Source organism: Phalangium opilio, unplaced genomic scaffold, assembly GCF_054372755.1.
Source record: "Phalangium opilio isolate 3A_F unplaced genomic scaffold, DU_Popi_V2 ptg000090l_1, whole genome shotgun sequence".
Lineage (NCBI taxonomy): Eukaryota > Metazoa > Arthropoda > Arachnida > Opiliones > Phalangiidae > Phalangium > Phalangium opilio.
In genome coordinates, this window is record NW_028324195.1 from 1738154 (window position 1) to 1761025 (window position 22872).

General features: G+C 36.2%; 1 protein-coding gene across 4 annotated transcripts; it reads left to right on the plus strand.

The window, feature by feature from the left end:
• The first annotated feature begins 1792 nt into the window (after positions 1-1792).
• Positions 1793-8180, plus strand: LOC149644587 (uncharacterized). Of its 4 annotated transcripts, none has more exons than XM_089850434.1 (12): positions 4809-4941; positions 5134-5349; positions 5416-5640; positions 5722-5763; positions 5866-5955; positions 6093-6185; positions 6272-6346; positions 6815-6871; positions 6936-6974; positions 7151-7377; positions 7460-7619; positions 7768-8180. In XM_089850434.1, the coding sequence occupies exons 2-12, from the start codon at positions 5142-5144 to the stop codon at positions 7875-7877; spliced, it is 1326 nt and encodes a 441-aa protein (XP_089706560.1). In that variant the 5' UTR covers positions 4809-4941; positions 5134-5141; the 3' UTR covers positions 7878-8180. The 4 variants fall into 4 exon arrangements, with proteins under 4 accessions (XP_089706559.1, XP_089706558.1, XP_089706560.1 ...); XM_089850435.1 differs by having other exon boundaries at positions 6290-6346; XM_089850433.1 differs by lacking the exons at positions 5416-5640; positions 5722-5763; positions 5866-5955; ... (5 more) ...; positions 7460-7619; positions 7768-8180 and adding exons at positions 1793-2291; positions 2851-3515 and having other exon boundaries at positions 3912-4941; positions 5134-5265.
• The last annotated feature ends 14692 nt before the right edge of the window (positions 8181-22872 follow it).

Genomic DNA, 22872 nt, shown 5'->3' on the forward strand with positions numbered 1-22872 from the left:
TACCTATTATCCGATTGGAATTAATGGTAAAATATTGAAAAATGACGATGAGTCACATTACGGCAAAATTTTTCAATTGGATTCTGATGGTCGTGCACGAAAAGTTCTGAGAGACCGTGCTACCAGTTCGACTAAAGAATTGTTTGTTGACGAAATGGGAAATATCGTTGACATGAAAAACAATAACGCAACTAGTAATGTTGAACTAGTTTTACAAGTTAATGAGTCGGGAATTGTTACGAATCTTTTCAAAATTGTTGAAACTGAAGAGAAGAATCCGAAAGCAAATTTTATGATCAATGAAGGGGGGTTTATTGAAACCTTAAACAAAACTGTATATTGGGAATGCAGTGATATTTGTAATGTTCGAACTCGAGCCATTGCAAAAGTACTAGCTTTCGTAAACACAGTTGCCAATGCGAATGAAAAATCTTTGACTAAAATTTTTGACTCTGATTTGGACCTTTGCGAATTAAGAAAACAATTTTGCAAAAAATCAAACGTGTCTATACCACCAGATGGGGACGAAATAGTGGTGAGAATAGTTCCGTTCCTAGGACACACTGCTTACTGTGTGCGTGCTTTAGCTGAACTGGCTCCTCACTATTCGGGAATTAGAAATATTCTGAATAATATTTATCACGTCAAAGCGTTACTCAACGCGTTAACTAAAATCTCAACTGAAACTGAAAGTGGTGATTACGAGTCTGTGACGAATGTCATGGCGGAATTAAGGAAAACCCTTGCTACACATGGGAAAAATTTAAATAAGGAACAAAACGATGCTCCCGAAGGAAGCGTTAACGCTCCTCAGCCGAGTCTCGATGAAAGTCAAATCTTGAGTCTTTACGAGAATCAATTCGCTCGGGCAATGCTAAACACCAACGAGTTTCACGATACGCCCTGCGACTGCTGTTTAAGATTACTGAAAAAATCTGATTTAAGAGCAGTAGAAAAACTGGTAAACAGAGCTGTTTTTGAGAACGAGGCCTATCTGATTTTAAGAGCTGGCTGGATAATGAATAATTCCGACACGAGAGAAGCAGACATGCTACTATGTCGTTACTGCGCTACGGATTTGGGAAAGGGTAAAGTTCCCATCAGATGATTTCTGAACAACTTGGCGGTTGACAATCCTCCACCAGATGTCACCACCCACCCAGCAAACGCTTATCTCCTTCGGATATCCCTCTAAGGTACTCATATCCCGTGAATGTGCTATCCCTTTTTATGTCCCCAGGATGTATAATTAAGTGCAAAGCTGGGAGGTTTTCCTTAATATCATCCCTTGTACATTGAGTGGATATACGATTTCAATTGCTCCCATATATATCTCTGAAATGTGTCCGTAGTATTTATTTAAGGGTTTATCTCTTGTAGATGCGTTTATTTGCTATAATTGCACATCCATGGTATGTCGACATGTTAATTAATTAACATTTAATGTTATAATTAACTAATTAATCTACATTTAGTGTTATAATTAGTATACTAATTTACACTTAATGTTACATTTAAAGTTACATTTAATTTAATTTACATTTAGTTTTATTTTTAACCTACTTAATTTACACTTAATGTTACATTTAAAGTTATATTTAATTTAATTTAATTTACATTTAGTTTTATTTTTAACCTACTTAATTTACACTTAATGCTACATTTAAAGTTATATTTAATTTAATTTACATTTAGTTTTATTTTTAACCTACTTAATTTACATTTTTCACACATACATTCAAAACCGACATTTCCGCTATTGCATATATCATACATGTCATAAATACTCTAAAATTAAGAGAACGGAATCATGACGTCATGCAACGACGTCATTGAGTTGTTTGGAGAAAGCAGGGGTGACGTAGTGAAAGACGATTGGCTCTCTCTATCACATGATCAATCACACCCTCTTTCGGCATCTCTCTCTACCCAACCTTGCAGTTAGAAATGACTCGAGCCGCTGCCTTTCTTTCTTTCTTCCTCGGACTCTGGAGAGTGAAGATCTCTTAATTCCTTGTGTAAGTTGTGTTGTCGTCGACTCGTATACGGTATCGTATCGTAGCAGAGACGCGTTCCATCGAGGATTCGTCACCGTGTTAGTTAATTAGTACGTACGTAACTAGTTTTTATCTGTGTACATTTGAGGTAGTGTCGCGAATTTTATTTAATTGACGAGCGCGTACATCAGGCGGTAGAAAAATATATAGTTCGCGGCATCGTGTTATTGTGATTGCCTTGCACCTCTGCAACGTGAAAGCTAGGATCGTTGAAAATCTGTTTAACTACGAAAAGTAAGTTGTATTTTTTAGCGTCTTTGTAGTGTAAAAGTAGGACTAGAAATTTGTGTTAGAGGCTTAGAGCGAATTACATTGGATTTATTGAGAGATATATTGCAAACAACCCTTCGTATCGGGCGGCTAGGAGTTGGGATCGAAGCGGGAAAATGGCGGATTCTTGTCGGAACCGGTCGGAAGAAAGGAGGGCGGAATTTGGGGGTTGGGAATAGGGAGTGAAGCGGGGAAAAAAGATGGCGGCATTCATTCACTGTAATTCGAATCGAAGCCTTGGTGCGTTGAGGTTAAAGTCTACGATATAATTGACCTAGGCTTCGATTGGATTATTGATAGGATAAAAAATTATTTAAACGTAATATTGAGAATAGCGCTTCTTTACATTAACACTCCCCATTTAAGCAAAAATATTTTAAAAATAAATCAATGGGTATTAGGTCTCGAGATTTTTTCCAAAAGTGTAATGGGTATTTTGAAGTATCTGTAAGAAATGTGGGAATGAGGTTGATTTATTTTTAAGGCTGAAACCTTTAGATTTACAATAGTTTCTGGTGTTTAGGTGATAGACAAAGATCGACATGCGAAAGAAACACCAACAACGTCTTTCATTTTCTTCTCGTCATAAATCAAGAATTCTTAGAAATCGGTTGTCACAAAATATTGTTCGTGATACGGAACAAAATTATGATTATATTGTTGATAATGTTAGAAATAACGAATCGTCAGTTGAGGTTCCTACACCTGAAGCGCAAAATGAAGAGATTAATACTACTGATTTGGATATTCAAAATGACCTAAACTGTGTATCAGAAAACGACATTAAGCCTGAAATTCATCTTCCAGAACAATGCGCAGAGGATAATGAAGATAGTACACCTAGTTTCCGCTATAGTTTAGCTGTATGGGCAACTGAAAATCGAATTAAAAAGTCATCTGTTAACAAGTTACTATCGCTATTGAAAACAAATGACTGTCATAAAGATTTGCCCAACGATTACCGTTCCTTACTAGGCACACCAAGATATATCAATGTAGAAAACGTTAGCCCTGGACAATATTTCCACTTCGGAATAGAATCTGGTGTTGCTCACACCATTAAAAAAACAATTGACTTACCCATTCATAATATAGAAATGTTAGTCAGTATTGATGGAATTCCTCTGACAAACAGTTCAAACAGTCAGTTTTGGCCGATATTGGGTATGATAACTTCAATTAAGAACAGTAAGCCCTTTGTAATTGGTATATATCAGGGGAAATCTAAACCCAATTGTTGTAATGTCTTCCTAACACGTTTCGTGCAAGAAATGCTATCAATTAGTGATAAAGGCCTTAATGTCGATCAAAATACTTTTATTCCATTGAAAATAACCGGATTTATTTGTGATACCCCTGCTCGTGCTTTTATATGTCAAACGAAGGGTCATTCCGGGTATTATGGGTGTGATAAGTGTATGGTTAAAGGGGAACATTTACAAGGGAGAGTTTGTTTTAATGAAATTGATTCCGAGCTAAGAAGTAACGAAAATTTTAGGGAAAAAATTCAAAAACCGCATCATAATGGTTTTTCAATTCTAGAAGATATTCCAAACTTGAAAATGGTTAAACATTTTCCTCTAGATTATATGCATCTAGTTTGTCTTGGGGTTATGAGAAAGATGCTAAACTTATGGATTTCTGGGAAAAATACCACATTTAAATTAAGACCTGAGCAGACATCAGCGGTATCTGTAGCGTTACTGTCCCTTTCCGGGTTGACATGTGCAGAATTTGTTAGAAAACCACGCTCTCTCTTAGAAATTAGTCATTGGAAAGCAACTGAGTTTAGACAGTTTCTTTTGTACTCGGGCATTTTGGTTTTAAAAAATGTTCTACCAAAAAATATTTATGAACATTTCCTTTGCCTGCACGTTGCTATACGTATCTTGGCATCTCCAAACCTCTATGTAACAATGATGACCTTTGCTGAAGAACTTCTACGTTACTTCGTTGAATATTTTGCAATAATTTATGGGAAACACTTAGTGTCATATAATGTTCATGCGCTCGTTCATCTTCCAAATGATGTTAAGAATTATGGCCCTCTAGATACTTTCAGTGCTTTCGATTTTGAAAACCATTTACAAACAATTAAAAATAAAATGAGCAATTCCGGGCAACCTCTGAAGCAAATTATTAATCGCATTTACGAAGAAAGAAATTTAGAAAACGATAAAGTTAATTCAACTCGCAGTACATTTTCACAAAAGTTAAAAATCTTCAAAATGATACACAGTAATGGTCCTCTACTCCCTGGGTGTAGTTGCCCACAATATAAAAAAGTGGAAATGGAAGGATTTACAATTGGCACCAACGAAAGCAACAGTTGCATCATTTTGAAGAACAAATCCTACGTAACCGTCTACAACATAGCCACAATGAAGGAAGGGGGAAACCGTGTTATAATTGGGCGAAACTTTGAAAAGATTGAAAACTTTTATTCAAAGCCATGTTTATCAAGTGATGTTGGAGTTGTCAAAGCCAGTAACCTTTCTAAAACTCTTAAAATTTGGAAGCTTTCTGATGTAGTGGGAAAAGTCCAAAAATACAGTCTTGGAACCTCAAATGAATTTCTCTTATTAAATCTACTGCATCAAGAAACGATAATTAGGTATGGATGGCATGATATGTTATCCTAACCGCTTTACACCCATATCCCATTTTCCAATTCATTTGTTTGTTTTTTTTAGTTTTGCATGATGTTATTCTAATAAACGCTTACATCCATATCCCATTTTGCAATAATTATTTTGTTTTATTAATTCATTTTTAATTTAATAAAAATATTTTTATCTTGTTGCAGGAATTAATATGTCGGTTTCTGAAGATAGCCGTTTTTTTGTGGTTGAATTCAAGGGAACTAACAGTCTCGCTGTAGTACCCTACACCTGGGTTGACGAACTTGATGCAACTAGCGTCTTTCCATCAAATCAAAAAGAAGCATCTAAACTAGCCAAAAAGATAACACAGCCAATCGAAACGTGGGAATCCTATGAAATCGACATTATTTTTCGTTGCTGTATGCTTATAAATGCTTATGCGTTCATAAAATCAGGGAATTAATAAAAAATCATTTATTCAATAGCTTCATATGAAGCAGCGTTAAAGAAAATGAAGCGTGTGGAGAATGAAGAGTCCGGGAGTACTGGAAAAGAAAGGGGGCGTGGACAAAGGCGAAAAAGGCAAGCAAAGAATTTTGGCGCCAGTTCTGACGACAGTACTGATGAAACTGGTAGCTCAAGTGGTGAACAAAGTACACCAAAAATGCCAATATTTAGGCGGAACACAAACGGAAAAGAAACTTCTAAAAGTAAGATTGAAAATGGCGTCAATCTTTATTTTACCGTTATTAATAGAAAGTGTGAATTTAATTCATCCTCATTTTTAACAGGCAACGTAAAGAGAGCCAAGACACCTAAAGTCTTGTATCCAGGTATGTTATTGTTAAAAGGCTTTCTAAGTAGCACTCGAAAAATGTGTTTGCCATTCGCTTTCTCGTAAGTCGAGATTAATTACTTAACCATATATATTTTAGATGAAGACTCTGAATTGGAAGTAAGAAATAAAATTAAAAAACCTGAAAATCATACCCCTAAGCCTGTCGACATCATGAATACAAGTCAAGGTACATATACAAAGGCTGCGCGGTCCTGATCTTTGGGTACCTGCACACCCCTGATTTAAATGATTGTGACTATAGCAATTTAGAAGGTTAATTGTCTGACGGTTCTCTTATTATTTCCTATTTATAAATTAAACCAGATTTTGAAGAAGAAATAGTGGAACCAGAAAGAAGCAAAGAACAGTGTGCCATGAGTAAAAATAAAGAACAGCATGCCGCGAGCTTCAGTAAAGGTATTTTTTGGCATACATATTTTCTCCCATTGAATTCTGAAGAGCTTTTTTAAGTTTCCCTTTAAAAAGAATTTTACCTATAATAGTTACCCATTTTGTACCAGATGAAGAAAATCAGGATGACAGAGCCCTAGAAAATCATGCAAAGAGTTTCAATAAAGGTAATTAGACATTAAACTCCGCCCTTTTATTAACACTTACAAATCTTAATCTAAAACACAAATGACAATACCCCTTTAAAGGAAAAGTGCAACCAACATAACATTATATCTTAAAAGATCTGCCTTTTTCTAAATATAAAAAGGAAATATAAAAAAAATAATTGGACTCTTATTTAAAAGTAATTGCCATTTAATTTGTCTTAAAAACGAGGACTGCCGCGCCATGGCAAGACTTAAGTAGTCATCGTTTTTAAGACAAATTAAAAGGTAATTACTTTGAAATGAGTGCTCTAAAGTTTTTTTAATATTTTGATTTAATATTTATATTTAGAAAAAGACGGTTCTTTTAAGATATAATGTTATATGTTGGGTGAACTTTACTTTTAAGCGTTTTTAACACCTCAAAAACTGTGAAAATTCTTTTTAATTCCATGCATTTCTAACCAAAGAATCTTAATTTTCATTCAGAGCAAAAAAAGGCAAAACTCACTAACGGAAATTATTCACAAGGAATGAATACCAAAGGTATTTGTTAAGTGACTATATTTGAAATACAATTTTTGATACAATTTCCTCTTTTTTTTACTAGATTTTGTAGTTCCGGATGGCATGATGTTGATCAAAGAAGGTACAATTTATCAAATAACAGTTCAAAGCAGATTTTGTAGGTCACAAATTTAATTGATATAAGTTGAATCAAATTTAAGGTGTTCAAACAAAACTGCAAAATCGGCTTTCAGTAGTTTTTTATTTGAGTGTATTAAATTTTTGGACATAATATTAAATTCGTATTTTTTATCGTAGATTGGTATCGTAGCGTTAATAGGAATTTAGAAATTATAAAAATCAACGGAAACGACATGATGTCATTAATGGAAGCCATGATGAAGCGCATGGACGCAAACGGAGCAAAAACTACACTCCCAACTTCACCCGTAGTGGAATTTGATTTTTCCTTTCCTATTCAATCGCTAGAGGATCTTAAAAATCTCGAAACTAAACTCGAATCAATCGAATCAAAGGCGCAATTCGTAAGTATAATGTGTAAAATAATAGAGTAATAAGTAAATACAAAATAGACATTTATATATGTATGTGATATTTCTATTTTAGCTTCAATATTTGAAAAATATTGGTGGATCAAACGTAAAAAGTTTTGTCAAAAGAATATTTTTACAAATTTTGACTGATGAAGTCTTAGTTTTATTTAATTGGGAAGGACGCAAAACTAAGCAAATGTTTAAAAATTTCATAATGACGTCACAAATTATTGGTGAGTTTAAATGAGGAAATCTAACGCTATTAAACTATGCAGGCCTGCGTGAGCCGAGCCTTGAGCATTAACGTCTGTGTTAACCTTTTTTTAACCGAAACTTTACGTGGTTGATGTATATTAACTTGTATCATTTTCAATAATATAGAAGCAGTCATGGCCTCTGACGCATTTCAATGCACCAAAAAAGACGTAGAAGATGAAATGAAATCAAGACTGAGGCATGCAAAAGGAAATCTCGATAAAAAAAAGGCCTAAACTTTTTTTCCATACTTAATATTAATTATTAAGTATAGGAAAAAGTTATTTTAAACCTCGAATTTTTATGAAAGTATTGCCATTTTTAATATGAAAATGGACAACATCTGAAAATCAATTTACTTCGGTTAACTTATTTTTATCAGTTCAAGTTAACTTATTTTTTATTAGTTCAAACATCAGTTAATATTTAACTGTCATGTTCACTATATTTCTAATTATTTAGCTTTTAACCAGAAAGGGACTTTAAGTGAGAATGTAACAAACTTAACATATGTGCAATAAAACTTTACATGAAATTTATATTTTTAATCCAATTTTTTCGTGTCGCTCTAAGCACAAAATGTATTCTTTGTACGTCCAAAGAAAATTCCTTTAAATCTCCAACGAATATTAGTAGGAACATTTTATGGATGCCTCAGGGATATTCTGGGGACAAACAATAGTATCTTTAGGATATCCTTGATATATTTCATGGATGTTTCAGGGATATTGTGGGGACAAACAATAGTATCTTTAGGATATCCTTGATATATTTCATGGATGTTTCAGGGATATTGTGGGGACAAACAATAACATCTTTAGGATATACTTGATATATTTCATGGATGTTTCAGGGATATTGTGGGGACAAACAATAACATCTTTAGGAGGTCCTAGGGATATCCCCAGATATATCCGAGGGAGTAACGTGGGACGTTGGCATGCAGGACATTTGAATGTCCCAGGACCATCCCCTGCACAAATATCTTGGATATAGGAACATCCCAGGGACTTAACCTATGTCCCTTTAATATATCCACAGTACATCCCATGGACGTTTTTGCGTTTGCTGGGCAGGTAGCAATTCACCATGTAAATTGCGTGTATTTTGAGTGTTCTTAGTCTATATAACGTGTTTGGGTTTTTCATAAGTGTAAAACACGTGGAGTATACGTTGAATATATCACGTTAATAGATCAGATGATTTAGGGCGTGTAAAACACGTGGAGTATAGGTGGATAATATCACGTTAATTGTGGTGTTGATTTAGGGAGTGTAAAACACGTGGGGAATAGGTTGAAACTATCACGTTAATTGTGGAGTATATTTAGACGTGTAAAACACGTGGAGTTTTGGTTGAACACATCACGTTAATTTGGTGGCGATGTAAAGCGTGTACAACACGTGGAGTATAGGTTGAAAATATCACGTTAATAGAGCTGATGATTTAGGACGTGTAAAACACGTGGGGAATAGCTTGAAACTATCACGTTAATTGTGGAGTATATTTAGACATGTAAAACACGTGGAGTATACGTTGAATATTTCACGTTAATAGAGCTGATGATTTAGGACGTGTAAAACAAGTGGAGTATATGTGGATAATATCACGTTAATTGTGGTGTTGATTTTGGGAGTGTAAAACACGTGGGGAATAGGTTGAAACTATCACGTTAATTGTGGAGTATATTTAGACGTGTAAAACACGTGGAGTATAGGTTGAAAATATTACGCTAATTTTGGTGATGATTTAGGGCGAGTAAAACACGTGGGGAATAGCTTGAAACTATCACGTTAATTGTGGTGTATATTTAGACATGTAAAACACGTGGAGTTTTGGTTGAACTCATCACGTTAATTTGGTGGGGATTTAAAGCGTTTAATACACGTGGAGAATTGGTGGAAAATATCACACTAAGTTTGGTGGTGATTTAGGCCGTGTAATACATGTGAACATGAAGTTGAATTTAACAGTTACTCAAAATGCCTAAATCACGTGACAATGAGGTTGAAAAGAACAACATATTGTTTAACTTTAAACTTATAGTAAATCAAATTTCCACACATACAATTGTATTAATATAATTTTTAGAAAGGTAAGCACAGGTGATATGTATGGGTACAAATAAATAAGTGATTATTGTATAGACTTCATCGTTGTTAAGACCGCCCGTCATTCACAGCAAATTGTTGAAGCCCACATTTTCTTTCTCCATATGACACCTACCATCTAGTACCGTTTTCTATTGACATTTTCCTTGGAGTAATATTTAAGGATTAAAAATTAACGTTGCCTTATAAGTGCTTTAAAATACAGCTACGCCTCCTTCAGTATAGTGCTCCTAAAAATAGTTAGGGTGTTCGGCCGTTCGCTTTTTTAAATCTTTCATTTTAAAAATATTAGACCTCCTTATCTATCGCAATGTTTTAACCATTTGGTTTTCGGTCGGCTAGCTGGAGGTTAGTTTCCAGCTTTGCGTTTAAAATTTAACATGGATATATTTTGGATTTCAACATATAACAGCAAGTTAAATGATCATGTGCCATTCATTTTCACGCATTTGAAGTTAATCTTATGATATTTATTAGTAACAACAACGTGATCTTCATTGTTGGTTAACGTGAATAAGACGGTGTTTAGAGATGAAATGGTATGGGTATTTTACTTGTTCATAATTAGGTTAACCGTACACCGCTTCTAGACGTGTAAATCACGGGTTTTGGGTACCTGAGAATCGTTGGGTACACGTTCTATCCACGTAAATTGCACGTTACGAACACTAAATTACCTTACATTATTTTCACGTTAATTTAAGTGCAAATATTGTTTACATATTTAATAAAAATAACGTGATTTTCTCTATTTGTTGACGTGAATAAGACGGTGTTTAGAGGTGACATGGTATGGGTTTTTTACACGTTCATAATTAGGTTTACCGTACACCGCTTTTAGACGTGTAAATCACGGGTTTTTGCTACCTGGGCAGTTTAAACATGTTTGAGAAAGTTTTAATTCAGCTTGTGAAGGCCTTCCACACTGTGGTGCGGTTAGGCACCAAAACCAACTCCAACATGCAGTTTGGCACGGTTAAAGCTTTGAAGGGAAGAGTAATTTATCTTCCAATACCCGTGGAGAAAAATTTGAAGATGATTCCCAAGACATTGCCCAAAAATCACGAACTGCATATCTTGGTCAATGGCGTTCCCACAGCGGACAAAAAGTTTGGCAACAGGTTGTTTGCCTCGAAAAAGTGTTGAAAGCATTCAGTGTGCTGAAAAAGATAAACCCTTTTTACAAAGATTGATATTTCGACAATGAATGAGGAATATATTTGTGGCACTCAAGAAATTGATGGAAATGAAAATTCATTGACTCCCGAAGAATTACTGAGCGTAACAGATCCACTTGCGTTAATTAATGATGGATCTGATGCGTTGACACGTGCTTCCGCTGCGCTTCCAACAGAAGGACCAGCGGATAGTAGTCACGACGTCCAAGGTGACCAAAACGCTTCGAACATGCATGAGCAGGATGAAAATCAGTCTAGCCGTGCACCAGGCGACGCTTTACAAAATTCTAACACAGCCTGAGGCTTTGTTGCGAAAACTATCTGCGGGTGAAGCCAATGATCTCTACGATCATTACTATATTCATCCAGTGAACGTTCAACCACCGAAAGATTTACTTGGCGCTTGCCAAATGAAGCGCGTCGAAGCCGAGCCGGTTAGCACTTGGGACAAAAATCTTGAATACATGAGCTTCGTTCATTTGTTCCCTCGGGGTCGCTTTGGCAAGCACGATGATAGACCATTTGGGAAAATAACGGAAACCGAGTATCGTTTATCCCGTCTTTTGAACAAAAGTCCAATTTTTAGACGAGATTATGCCTATTTGTTCCATTCTTATCAAGAATGCAAAATGAAAGCGATTTCTAGCAGTTTGAACTACGTTCTTCGTGTTAAAAAACCCATGCCAATTCGGGTTGAAAATTTGCTCAATCGAGTTGAATCTGGCGATAAAGAACTTGAGAGTAATTTAGCTACTTTCTTGGGTCATATTCGAGGAACGAAGGACTACTGGTATAAAGTTCTTAGAAACGTTTTAGCGATGATTCGGGAATTTGGTCCTCCCACCTGGCTTCTAACTTTTAATCCGGCCGAGTACGATGATATGGAACTGCACGATCACTTGAGAAAAGTGAATTCAGACGTTCCAGGAGTAAAGTCGATGACGGTGGCTGAATTGTTGAATTTCAACCCACTTAGCGTCAATTTGCACTTTCACAACAAAGTGCGGTCGCTGTTAAACAACTTTGTCTTGTGTAAGCAAAATCCAGTTCTTGGCATGATAGAACATCATTTTTGGAAGGTTGAATACCAATCTTGAGGTTTACCTCACTACCATATGCTTTTGTGGGCCAAGGACGCTCCAAAGATTGGAACTTCTTCCACCGAGACTATTTTGGATTACGTGCAAAAACACGTCAAGTGTTCGATGCCAAGAGCATCTGTAAGTCCGGAACTGCAACGGCTGGTAAAAAAATTCCAAACTCACAAATGCACCTCGAGTTGTTATAAGAGGGTGAAAAATTCTAAAAAAGGATTGAAAGTGTGTCGTTACGGTTTCCCTCGAAACGTAACAAACATTGCTACTATGAATTCTGTTAGATCAGTTACTCGTCACCGTAAAATGAAAAAGGTGCAGAAACGGCTGTACGACTTGCCGAGAAAACAGCACGAAGTTTTAATCAATGATTACAATCCCACGCTACTTTTGGCTTCCAAAGCCAACATGGATTTGCAATTTGTCGCTGACAAATCGGAAATAGTGGCAAACTATGTCACGGCTTACGTGACAAAGGGAGACCGGGCTGACATGGATCAAACTTTTGCCGAGTTAGGGAACGAAAGTTTGTCCAAAAATTATTTGCCTATAGATTGAAATCTTTGACGTGCAAGCAAATAGGAATTTCTGAAGCTCTCGATATGATGCTGGGCCAAGACCTTTACAACAAGTCTGACAGCACTAAATTTATAAACACTAACTTAAAAGAAAACCGATCGAGAATTTTGAAAGGTTACAAGGAACTCGCTCGTTTGAGGGAAAGTGACCCCGAAAGCAAGGACACTTGCCAAAAAGGGTTCGTCGACGACAAATATCCGAATCGTCCTGACAGCTTGGAAAACCTTAGTTTGCGGGAATTTGTTCAGTTTTACGATTATGCGATGCGCTCTGAGGGTGTCGAGAAAAATGCGAATGTAATCCAGTTGAAAAACAATGTGGGTTTCATGAGAAAGATAATTAAGCCGTACATAATAGAGCACTTTATTCACGACCCGATAGAGGAGAAAGAACAGTATTGTCACGCTCTACTGATCCTCTTCAAACCGTGGCGTGACGAAACTGAGCTATTGGGCGATTTTGAAACATACGCCGATGCTTTCGAAAACTCGCTTTCGGTGTTGAAGGACATGAGAGAATATCACGAGAAACTCTCGGTTTCCAAAGAAGTTGAAAAGAAACGGAAGGCTTCTAAAAAGGCGAAAGAACCAGAAACCATAATTTCGGAGGCAGAAAGTGAGGACGATGAAAATGCGCTGCAGGGGAAAGAAATTGTTATCGAAACCGAACACGCGATGGCTGATGTGGAAGCTGCCATGGAAATGAGTTTCGAGACTGATGTTGACAATGTGGCGTCACTAAACTCGGATCAAAAGAGAATTTATGATCAGACCATGAATCACTTCTCCCAAGAGGGAGAAAAATCTAGAAACAAGTGCCTTTTTGTGTCGGGACCTGGTGGAACTGGCAAATCGTTTCTTATCGACACACTCGCCAGCGCTGTAAGGCGACGCTTTCAAAATCCTGCTAGCGTGGCCATTGCCGCGCCAACGGGTTTGGCAGCGTTGAATGTTAATGGCGTAACGTTACACAGATTACTAATGTTGCCGGTAGATCATGGGCGTATCGCCGAATACCATTCCCTGAGTTCTGAGAATATAAGCATTATGAAAGAAACTTTGGGTAATTTAAAACTGTTAATTATTGATGAAATTTCTATGGTCTCATCGGTTTTACTGACTCACGTTCACTTGAGGCTGAACGAATTTTGGGAAATGAACCAACCATTTGGTGGAGTTGTATTTATTCTTGTTTTGGGAGACTTTTTCCAATTGCCACCGGTTCAAGGAAATCCCGCGTTTATCAAAATTACTTCCGAAGAAGCCAGATTCAATTGCATCGAAGGAAGTGATCTTTGGAAGTTTTTTAAATACGATGAACTAACGCAAAATGTTAGACAAGCCAACGACCAAAGTTACGGCGACATTCTAAGCAGAGTTAGAATTGGAAATATTTCCGAAGCTGATGTTGCAACCTTAGGAACTAGATTGGTTGCTGGAGGAAATAACATCGAGGTGGCTATGGAGCTTTTCATTAAGCTGTCCAATGAAGGGTTTCACCCAATTTGTTTGATGCCTAAATTAGCCATGTGCGTAAAATTCAACTTCGATATGCTGCGAAAAAACGGCGAGAAAGTTGAAGTCATTCCTTGTCAGGATAGACTCGCTGACTATGGCAGAAAAATGAATAAAAACATTCTCAGGAGACTGCAAGGGCTACAAAACGAACCGTCCAAAACAGGCGGTTTGGAGAGCGAGTTAGTTCTTTGCGTTGGCTGCCGAATAATGGTCAGAAGGAATATCAGTTTTGAAAAAGGCGTTGTAAATGGTACGATGGGTTTCGTAACTGGGTTCAAGAAGGACGAACATGGAAACGTTACTGGGATTTTTCTAAGAGTAGATCGCGAACCGAATAACGACGACGCTAACACTGACTTTTTAGTTGAGAAAATTTGCGTCAAATTTTTGCTCATGGCAAACATTTACGTTAAACGCTCCCAGTTTCCCGTCATCCTGGCGTACGCTATTACGATACACAAAAGCCAAGGCATGAGTTTAAAATGCGCCATTATGGATTTGGGTTCGAATTTATTCGGAACGGGCATGGTGTATGTGGCTTTATCGAGAGTGACGTCCTTGGCCGCACTCCATCTATTACAGTTCGATCCGACTAAAATTAAGGCGGATGGACGAGCCATTATGGAGTATAACAGGCTTCGCAAAAAATATAGGCCAGATCTGCCTCTTTTGGAAATAACGGAGTTGAAAGAAAGTCGAGGTAGGAAAAGAAGTGCGCCTACACTATCTAAAAGCCTTTTAGAAGGCGAGGAAGAGAGATGTGCAGAAACACCGAAGAAGAAAAGGAAAACCCAACAGAGTTTGGATAGTTTGCCCTTGAAGGGTTTAGCTAACGATGACCAAGTAACATGCTATTCTAATAGCGTTTTGCAACTACTCTTATTAGTGCCGGAATTAAGAGAATTGGTTAAATCTTACAATGGATCATTCGTTGAAAAACCAGTTTTACGTTGCCTCCATAACACGATAAACGACATCGAGAGTTCTCAAGGAAGCTTCAGTCGTAAAGGGCTGGAACTGAGAATGGCTGTCGGAAATCATTTTACGCTAAACGATCAACAAGACGCCAGTGAATTTTTGATGGTCCTTTTGACGACACTAGGCCAAGAAATGGAAGCCGATTACTCTAAAGCTCTGAAAGATCTTTTTTGGTCAAAGTCGCGAAACGTTACCAAATGCCCCAATTGTCAAGTTGAAAGGAACATTTTCAATCTTCCACTAGAAAACCGAGATAAAATTGATTGGAAATCTTTAGAAAAAAGGATGAGATTAACAGAGGTGCCATGCGTATTTTGTAACAACCCAAAAATACAAGAGCGTGATGTATTGATATCCAGCGGGAAGTACGTATTTTTGTGTCTTCTCCGTGGCGATTACAAAGATGGTCGACCAATTAAGATTTCGACCAAAATATCAAGTTTTGAAAATCAAAATGTCACTATGAGTAAGATGCTTTTTAAAACTAAAGGGGTGATTATTCATATAGGTGAATCGTTGGCCGAGGGACATTATGTGAACTTTGTGAGAAAAGACAACGGCTGGTAAGAGGTCAGTGATACAATGATCAGAAAAAGGGAGAGGTTCGTCAGTAACTTGACTGACGTCACTGTTCTGCTCTTGGAAAGAGTCCAGACGCATTAAAGGGAATCTAACGTGCTTGAAGAATCCATATCAAATTTACCCCGAGTAAAGTCCAAAATTTCAATATTCGTACCAGAAAGGAGCATCATATCTGTCAAAGATATACTAATAGTTTCATATTCCCTTTAAAGTAATTTATGACTGGGTAAGATTGTTAATCCTAGAGCAAGTTTAAGGTTAACGATGGTTCTGGAGTAATTTTGATGTTGCCTACTATAATAAGTGTGAAAGGGAGAGGAGGGAGGATTTTAGGTCCATGCTATTGTTACGAAAAAAAGGCGATGATTCTTGCATTAATTTTAGAATTTTCTAGTGAAGGGTTTTGTCTTGCCACAATGGTATTTCATGTAAAAACAAGCTAAAAACGTAGCCCCTGTTGGTAATGCTATGTGAATAAATATAATTCTTTAATAAGCTGGTGATACTATTGAGACAAACTCATATTATTAGTTAACATTGAACAGATTTTTGGAACTGAGATTTAGACACTCGTACCCAAATTTTAAATAAGTACTGATTAAAATTAATATATTCGAAGAGTTCTCTAAATATCAGTTTCGCAACTACCATTTTCCTCTTTTAAGCGCGCTATATTTTTTTTACATTAAGACGCTTATAATTTTTTTTGCATTAACAATTTCAAACCGTTCCAAAAAAAGTCCACGAGATTTTAGAAACTAAATTAATTTAATCTAATATTATACTGTTTTCATTTTAACCCCTGTAGTGAAGATTTTGTGCTTAAATATTATTTATTAATATAACCTTTTCTTTGTATAACTTATCAATAATGTGTACCCGACCCAATCTAATACCACTTAAAAAAATTATTTTAAAGTATCTAATAGCATATGAACTTATTAATTTGTCCCACTAACTAATATCCTACTATAGTTTGAGAATTATTTCCCCAATTGCGGTTACCAATATATATATGTTATATATATATATAACCAACAATAATTTTTTTTCTTCAAAATTTAATAACCTTTTCATTGTCCCTTTGGTAACCCACGCGCAAAACAATAATTGTCATGTTCTAGCAGCTCTGTTTCCAAACTTAAAGCTAAGAGTTGCCTGACAAAATTTAAAAAAATTGACCCTCAAAATCTCATATTTAAATGAACATATAATAGCCAGTAAATGGTAAAGTTTTCGTTCGCGTCCCCCCCTCCGCCCCTTTACATAACTAATATAACGAAGAACAAAATTATTTCGACATAAATGCTACGAGCAATGCATATTTTCAAGTTTGAAACATGCAATTTAAAGACTATTTTCGTACAATTACAAGCGTATTGAATCAACACGTGCCAGCTGCTAAGCTTCAACAGAAAGATAATTCATCATAGCCTTTACCAGTAAATTAAAAGTTTAAAAGTACACAGCTAAAAAATATGATCATCATCATTATAAAAAACAACACCACAATACTTCGATAGACAGATCAAGAAATATAAATATTCAACTTCTATGCCGAAACAACAGACACTTCAGACTGGAGTGTTCAAAGAATGTGAGCGACTTTGGATTAAAAACAGCAAAGATATTCAAAGAAATAACCTTCGTATTGGTTTGAACGAGTGTATAGAACGTCAAGCTGAACCAAGGCCAAACAATACATGTCAATTATTTGGTTTCCCTGCATAATTATATAACGGCTTGGCAAGCCTTGCCTTCAAGTTCATCAACACAATAGAAGTTCATAACAGATATGAATTCGCTAAAAAAAACTTTTTTGAACAAAAGTTGCTTCAACGTTATTAAAATTTAGAACAGCAATGGTTTGTTACTAAAATTATGTACTTTACTATGTTGGGAGTTTGGGCGCACTCCTGTAAGCCAAGCTTCTGGGCGACAAAGTTTTGAGGGAATAAGGGACTTGTCAGCATGCCTACCCTACAGGAACTGACTACCCCGTGTCCGCGGCTGGTGAAATACCCCAAATCCCCCCTCCTTCACCACCCGATTAAACCTCAAGTACTTCACCCGTAAGTCTAAAAAACCCAACTGTGATTAACCGCATAATCACCTTAAACTTCAATTTAAATTTCCATCGAAACGCCTTATGAACGTTATTTAACGGACGTTTGCCAAACAAAACAAGCTCGGTGGAATTAATAAAATAAAGCTGTCAATTAATGACGTTAAGCAGTAATGCTATCTGAGTTCAAAAGTAATTAATAAAAAACTGTCATTGTAGACAAAGACCGGAAAGTGTAAAAGATAAGCTTAGAAAATTAACTGCCTGAAGAGACAGATATTCAAATTTTCTCTTTTGAAGACATGATTATAAAACATCAATTATTTTAAAAAATTCCTATCTTACTTTTTTTCACCAAAATTACTTCAGAACAATATTTTAACAAGAAACATGCGCATCATTTTAAAAATAGTACGTGTTACATTTTATTTTCTATCAAAAATTTACAATTAGGTTGAGAATTCGGCCCTATAAAGAGTATAAAATGGACAGAAAATCGTTGAGAGCTGATAAAATAAAACCGTATGAAAACTTAACAAAACGTATTCTTCAATTGTAATGTTTTCGAAGTATTAAATATTAACGTGCCCATAAGTTAATTAAGCCTCTAAGTACTCATATCGCTTCCACTCCTATGGCAATGGTGTTTGTCTGGCTCCCTTTAATGAAACCCTATACTCTCTCCCTATCATGCATCACCTCAACTTGAATACAAAATTGTACCGCCTAGCCTAGCGTTTCTTTTATCCCTCTTAGAATGTTCCAGGACTGAAACCGCCTCTATCTCACGAGAGAGAGAGGGATTTGGGGTTGCTTAAGTAAAATTCGTTCCCCCCCAGTGCCTGCCTATACGAAACGTAAAAATCTCCTTTATTCCACTGGATGATTTTTTTTCGTCTCGACCGCTTGGTGGCTGCACCACGACAGAAATTTCAAAATTTTCTCTCTTCGGATCTTAGCGCTATACGAGTTCTGACGTCACAGTATCCTGCCAAAGATGCCCAGTCGTTCCCCGAATTTGTGTACTTAGAGGCTTAATTAACTTATGACGTGCCGTATAGCTCTCAAAGATCACGATCAATCTACATATCGTTTCGACACAAATAACTAAATCACAATGAAAAGGCCTATGTTACTTTCCGCTTCGCAATATTTCCAATTTTAAAATAAAAAAATTTAAACTCTTCAAGAGAAATCATTTCAGATATCCAAGTATTTGAATATCCTAATAGCAAATGTTAGTCAAAAGTAAAACCTAGTATCAAGGTAGTATCCCTTAAATTCTTCTAGGTGCCATTTTTTCTTGAACTACTATTGAGAACAAAATATATGGGTAAATAATGTTGAGAAATATTTTGGGAAAATGAAATTTTGGTGAAAAAAAGTAAGATAAGAATTTTTTAAAATAATTGATGTTTTATAATCATGTCTTCAAAAGAGAAAATTTGAATATCTGTTTCTTCAGGCAGTTAATTTTCTAAGCTTATCTTTTACACTTTCCGGTCTTTGTCTACAATGACAGTTTTTTATTAATATCTGTTACTTCAGTCTTCATATTAACTAAAATTGTTTAGAAAACACAGGAGAGAAAAAGCTTTATTACCAGCCGTCGTTAATCCGGCTTAATTACCAGTCGTCGGAAATCTAGCTTAATTATCAGTCGTCGGTAATCTAGCTTAGTTACCAGTCGTCGGTAATCTAGCTTAATTTCCAGCCGTCGGTAATCTGGCTAAATTACTGTGGTCGGTAATCTAGCTTAATTACCAGTCGTCAGCAATCTAGCTTAATTACCAGTCGTCGGTAATCTACCTTAATTACCAGTCGTGGGTAATCTAGCTTAATTACCAGTTGTCGCTGATCTAGCTTAATTACCAGTCGTCGCTGATCTAGCTTAATTACCAGTCGTCGCTGATCTAGCTTAATTACCAGTCGTCGCTGATCTAACTTAATTACCAGTCGTCGCTGATCTAGCTTAATTACCAGTCGTCGCTGATCTAGCTTAATTACCAGTCGTCGCTGATCTAGCTTAATTACCAGTCGTCGGTAATCAAGCTTAATTACCAGTCGTCGTTAATCCGGCTTAATTACCAGTCGTCGGAAATCTAGCTTAATTATCAGTCGTCGGTAATTTAGCTTAGTTACCAGTCGTCGGTAATCTAGCTTAATTTCCAGCCGTCGGTAATCTAGCTTAATTACCAGTCGTCGGTAATGTAGCTTAATTACCAGTCGTCGGTAATGTAGCTTAATTACCAGCCGTCTTTAATCTAGTTTAATTACCAGTCGCCGGTAATCTAGCTTAATTACCAGTCGTCAGCAATCTAGCTTAATTACCAGTCGTCGGTAATCTACCTTAATTACCAGTCGTGGGTAATCTAGCTTAATTACCAGCTGTCGCTGATCTAGCTTAATTACCAGTCGTCGCTGATCTAGCTTAATTACCAGTCGTCGCTGATCTAGCTTAATTACCAGTCGTCGCTGATCTAACTTAATTACCAGTCGTCGCTGATCTAGCTTAATTACCAGTCGTCGCTGATCTAGCTTAATTACCAGTCGTCGCTGATCTAGCTTAATTACCAGTCGTCGTTAATCCGGCTTAATTACCAGTCGTCGGAAATCTAGCTTAATTATCAGTCGTCGGTAATCTAGCTTAATTACCAGTCGTCTTTAATCTAGCTTAGTTACCAGTCGTCGGTAATCTAGCTTAGTTACCAGTCGTCGGTAATCTAGCTTAGTTACCAGTCGTCGGTAATCTAGCTTATTTACCAGTCGTCGGTAATCTAGCTTAATTACCAGCCGTATTTAATCTAGCTTAATTACCAGTCCTCGGTAATCTAGCTTAATTACCAGTCGTCGGCAATCTAGCTTAATTACCAGTCGTCGGTAATCAAGCTTAATTACCAGTCGTCGGTAATCTAGCTTAATTACCAGTCGTCGCTGATCTAGCTTAATTACCAGTCGTCGCTGATCTAGCTAAATTACCAGTCGTCGCTGATCTAGCTTAATTACCAGTCGTCGCTGATCTAGCTTAATTACCAGTCGTCGCTGATCTAGCTTAATTACCAGTCGTCGCTGATCTAGCTTAGTTTCCAGTCGTCGCTGATCTAGCTTAGTTTCCAGTCGGCGGTAATCTAGCTTAATTACCAGTCGGCGGTAATCTAGCTTAGTTACCAGTCGTCGGTAATCTAGCTTATTTACCAGTCGTCGGTAATCTAGCTTAATTACCAGTCGTCGGTAATCTAGCTTATTTACCAGTCGTCGGTAATCTAGCTTAATTACCAGCCGTATTTAATCTAGCTTAATTACCAGTCGTCGGTAATCTAGCTTAATTACCATTCGTCGCTGATCTAGCTCAATTACCAGTCGTCGGTAATCTACCTTAATTACCAGTCGTAGGTAATCTAGCTTAATTACCAGTCGTCGGTAATCTCGTTTAATTACCAGTCGTCGGTAATCTAGCTTAATTTCCAGTCGTAAGTAATCTAGCTTAATTTCCAGTCGTAGGTAATCTTGTTAACTTAAAATATATGTGTGGGGTCTTTTTCCAACTTAACTTGTTAGCTAACACAAGCTTAGGTTCTCTTGTTTTCTAACCACTACGAAAATTGGACCAAATAGCCTTAACCGTGCTATTATCATAAACTGACTCTTATCCATGCTAAAATATCGTAGATTGGAATGGTTTTAAAAATTTTAAATTAAACACACTTAGACTTAATTATAGTTAATGAAAATCGCCTAGCGCCAAGTAAAATGTTGTACCTTTCATTTAAAACCGTTTTCAAGTCTAACAAATGTATAGTTATGTCTATAAGTGCCTGGACAAAATGGCTGTTTGCGAAAAAAATCCCATGTTATTTCTATGGGAAATTTCCAGTTTTTCGTCAAAAGGGCTGATTAATTTTATGGAAATGAAAACCAACCTTAGCAACTTTATTTTTTATAAAATAAACTAATTGATGGATCTCTTTGAAATTTTAACCACATATTCAGGGCCAGAATTGTAGTTCTGTGGAATTTTTTCAAAACAGTTTATACAATACAAAAAAAGTTACATCCAAACAAAAAACCCTCCTTATACATTAAGAGCAGTATGAAGTCTTATCTATGAGAGCTACCGCTCTCATAGAATAAATATAAAAAAAATAAAATGGACTGGAGATGTCGCTACCAAACACAAGGCAATTCATCAAATCTCTGAAGTAAATTGCAGATTCTACATTAACAAAACAAAATCACGCGCGATGGAGATAGTAAAAAAAGCTACCGATTAATGACATTAACCACTAACGCCATCTTAGTTCAATAGTGAAACACAAAGCTCCTCATTAACTGTGAACTAAACTGCAGACTCTACATCAATAAAACAAAACCAAGCGCGATGGAACCAGTAAAAAAAGCTACCAATTAACGACATTAACCACTAACGCCATCTTAGTTCAATAGTATTAAATATAGAAAAAAAAATAAATCAACTGGATTGAAGATGTCACTAACGAAATAGAAGGCGCTTCATTAACTATCTGAGCTAAACTGCAGATTCTACACCAACAAATCACTACCCTTTTTAAAAAGCATCTTTAAGTATATTAGCAGTATTTTAACAAACTCCCCCTTCCCTTTTTTATACCTAAAATAATTTAACATTAAAACCCATGCTTACTATTTTTCTGGCTATTATATATTCTCAATTTTACAGTCCTAGGATTAAATGTGTATAAATATTTTTTCATCATTGAATTTATCACTTGAGAGATTAACAAAATGATTATTGGTGCTCTAACGTTAGTGTTGAACTTTTCACACTTTTTAAATCCAACCTTCACGTATGACTGTCTTTGAACATTTTTAATCCCTCTCATGTATTCATAGTGAAACTTGCATTTTAGATTCAGTTAAAATTAATTATAGTTATTCATAGCTTTTCCCTGTTAAGGTCTATTTTTTGCCAGCCAGACGCAATCTCTAATTATTCTCAAAAGCCTTTCTGGTGTCAAAAATTATTTTCCTTATAAAGTTACGAATGAAACCCTTTAAAAATTACTATTAGCTTTAAACGTGAAAAACAAAATTTTTATTTACTGGAAAATAATCAAATGAATACCATAAATAAATAACAACCAGGGAAAT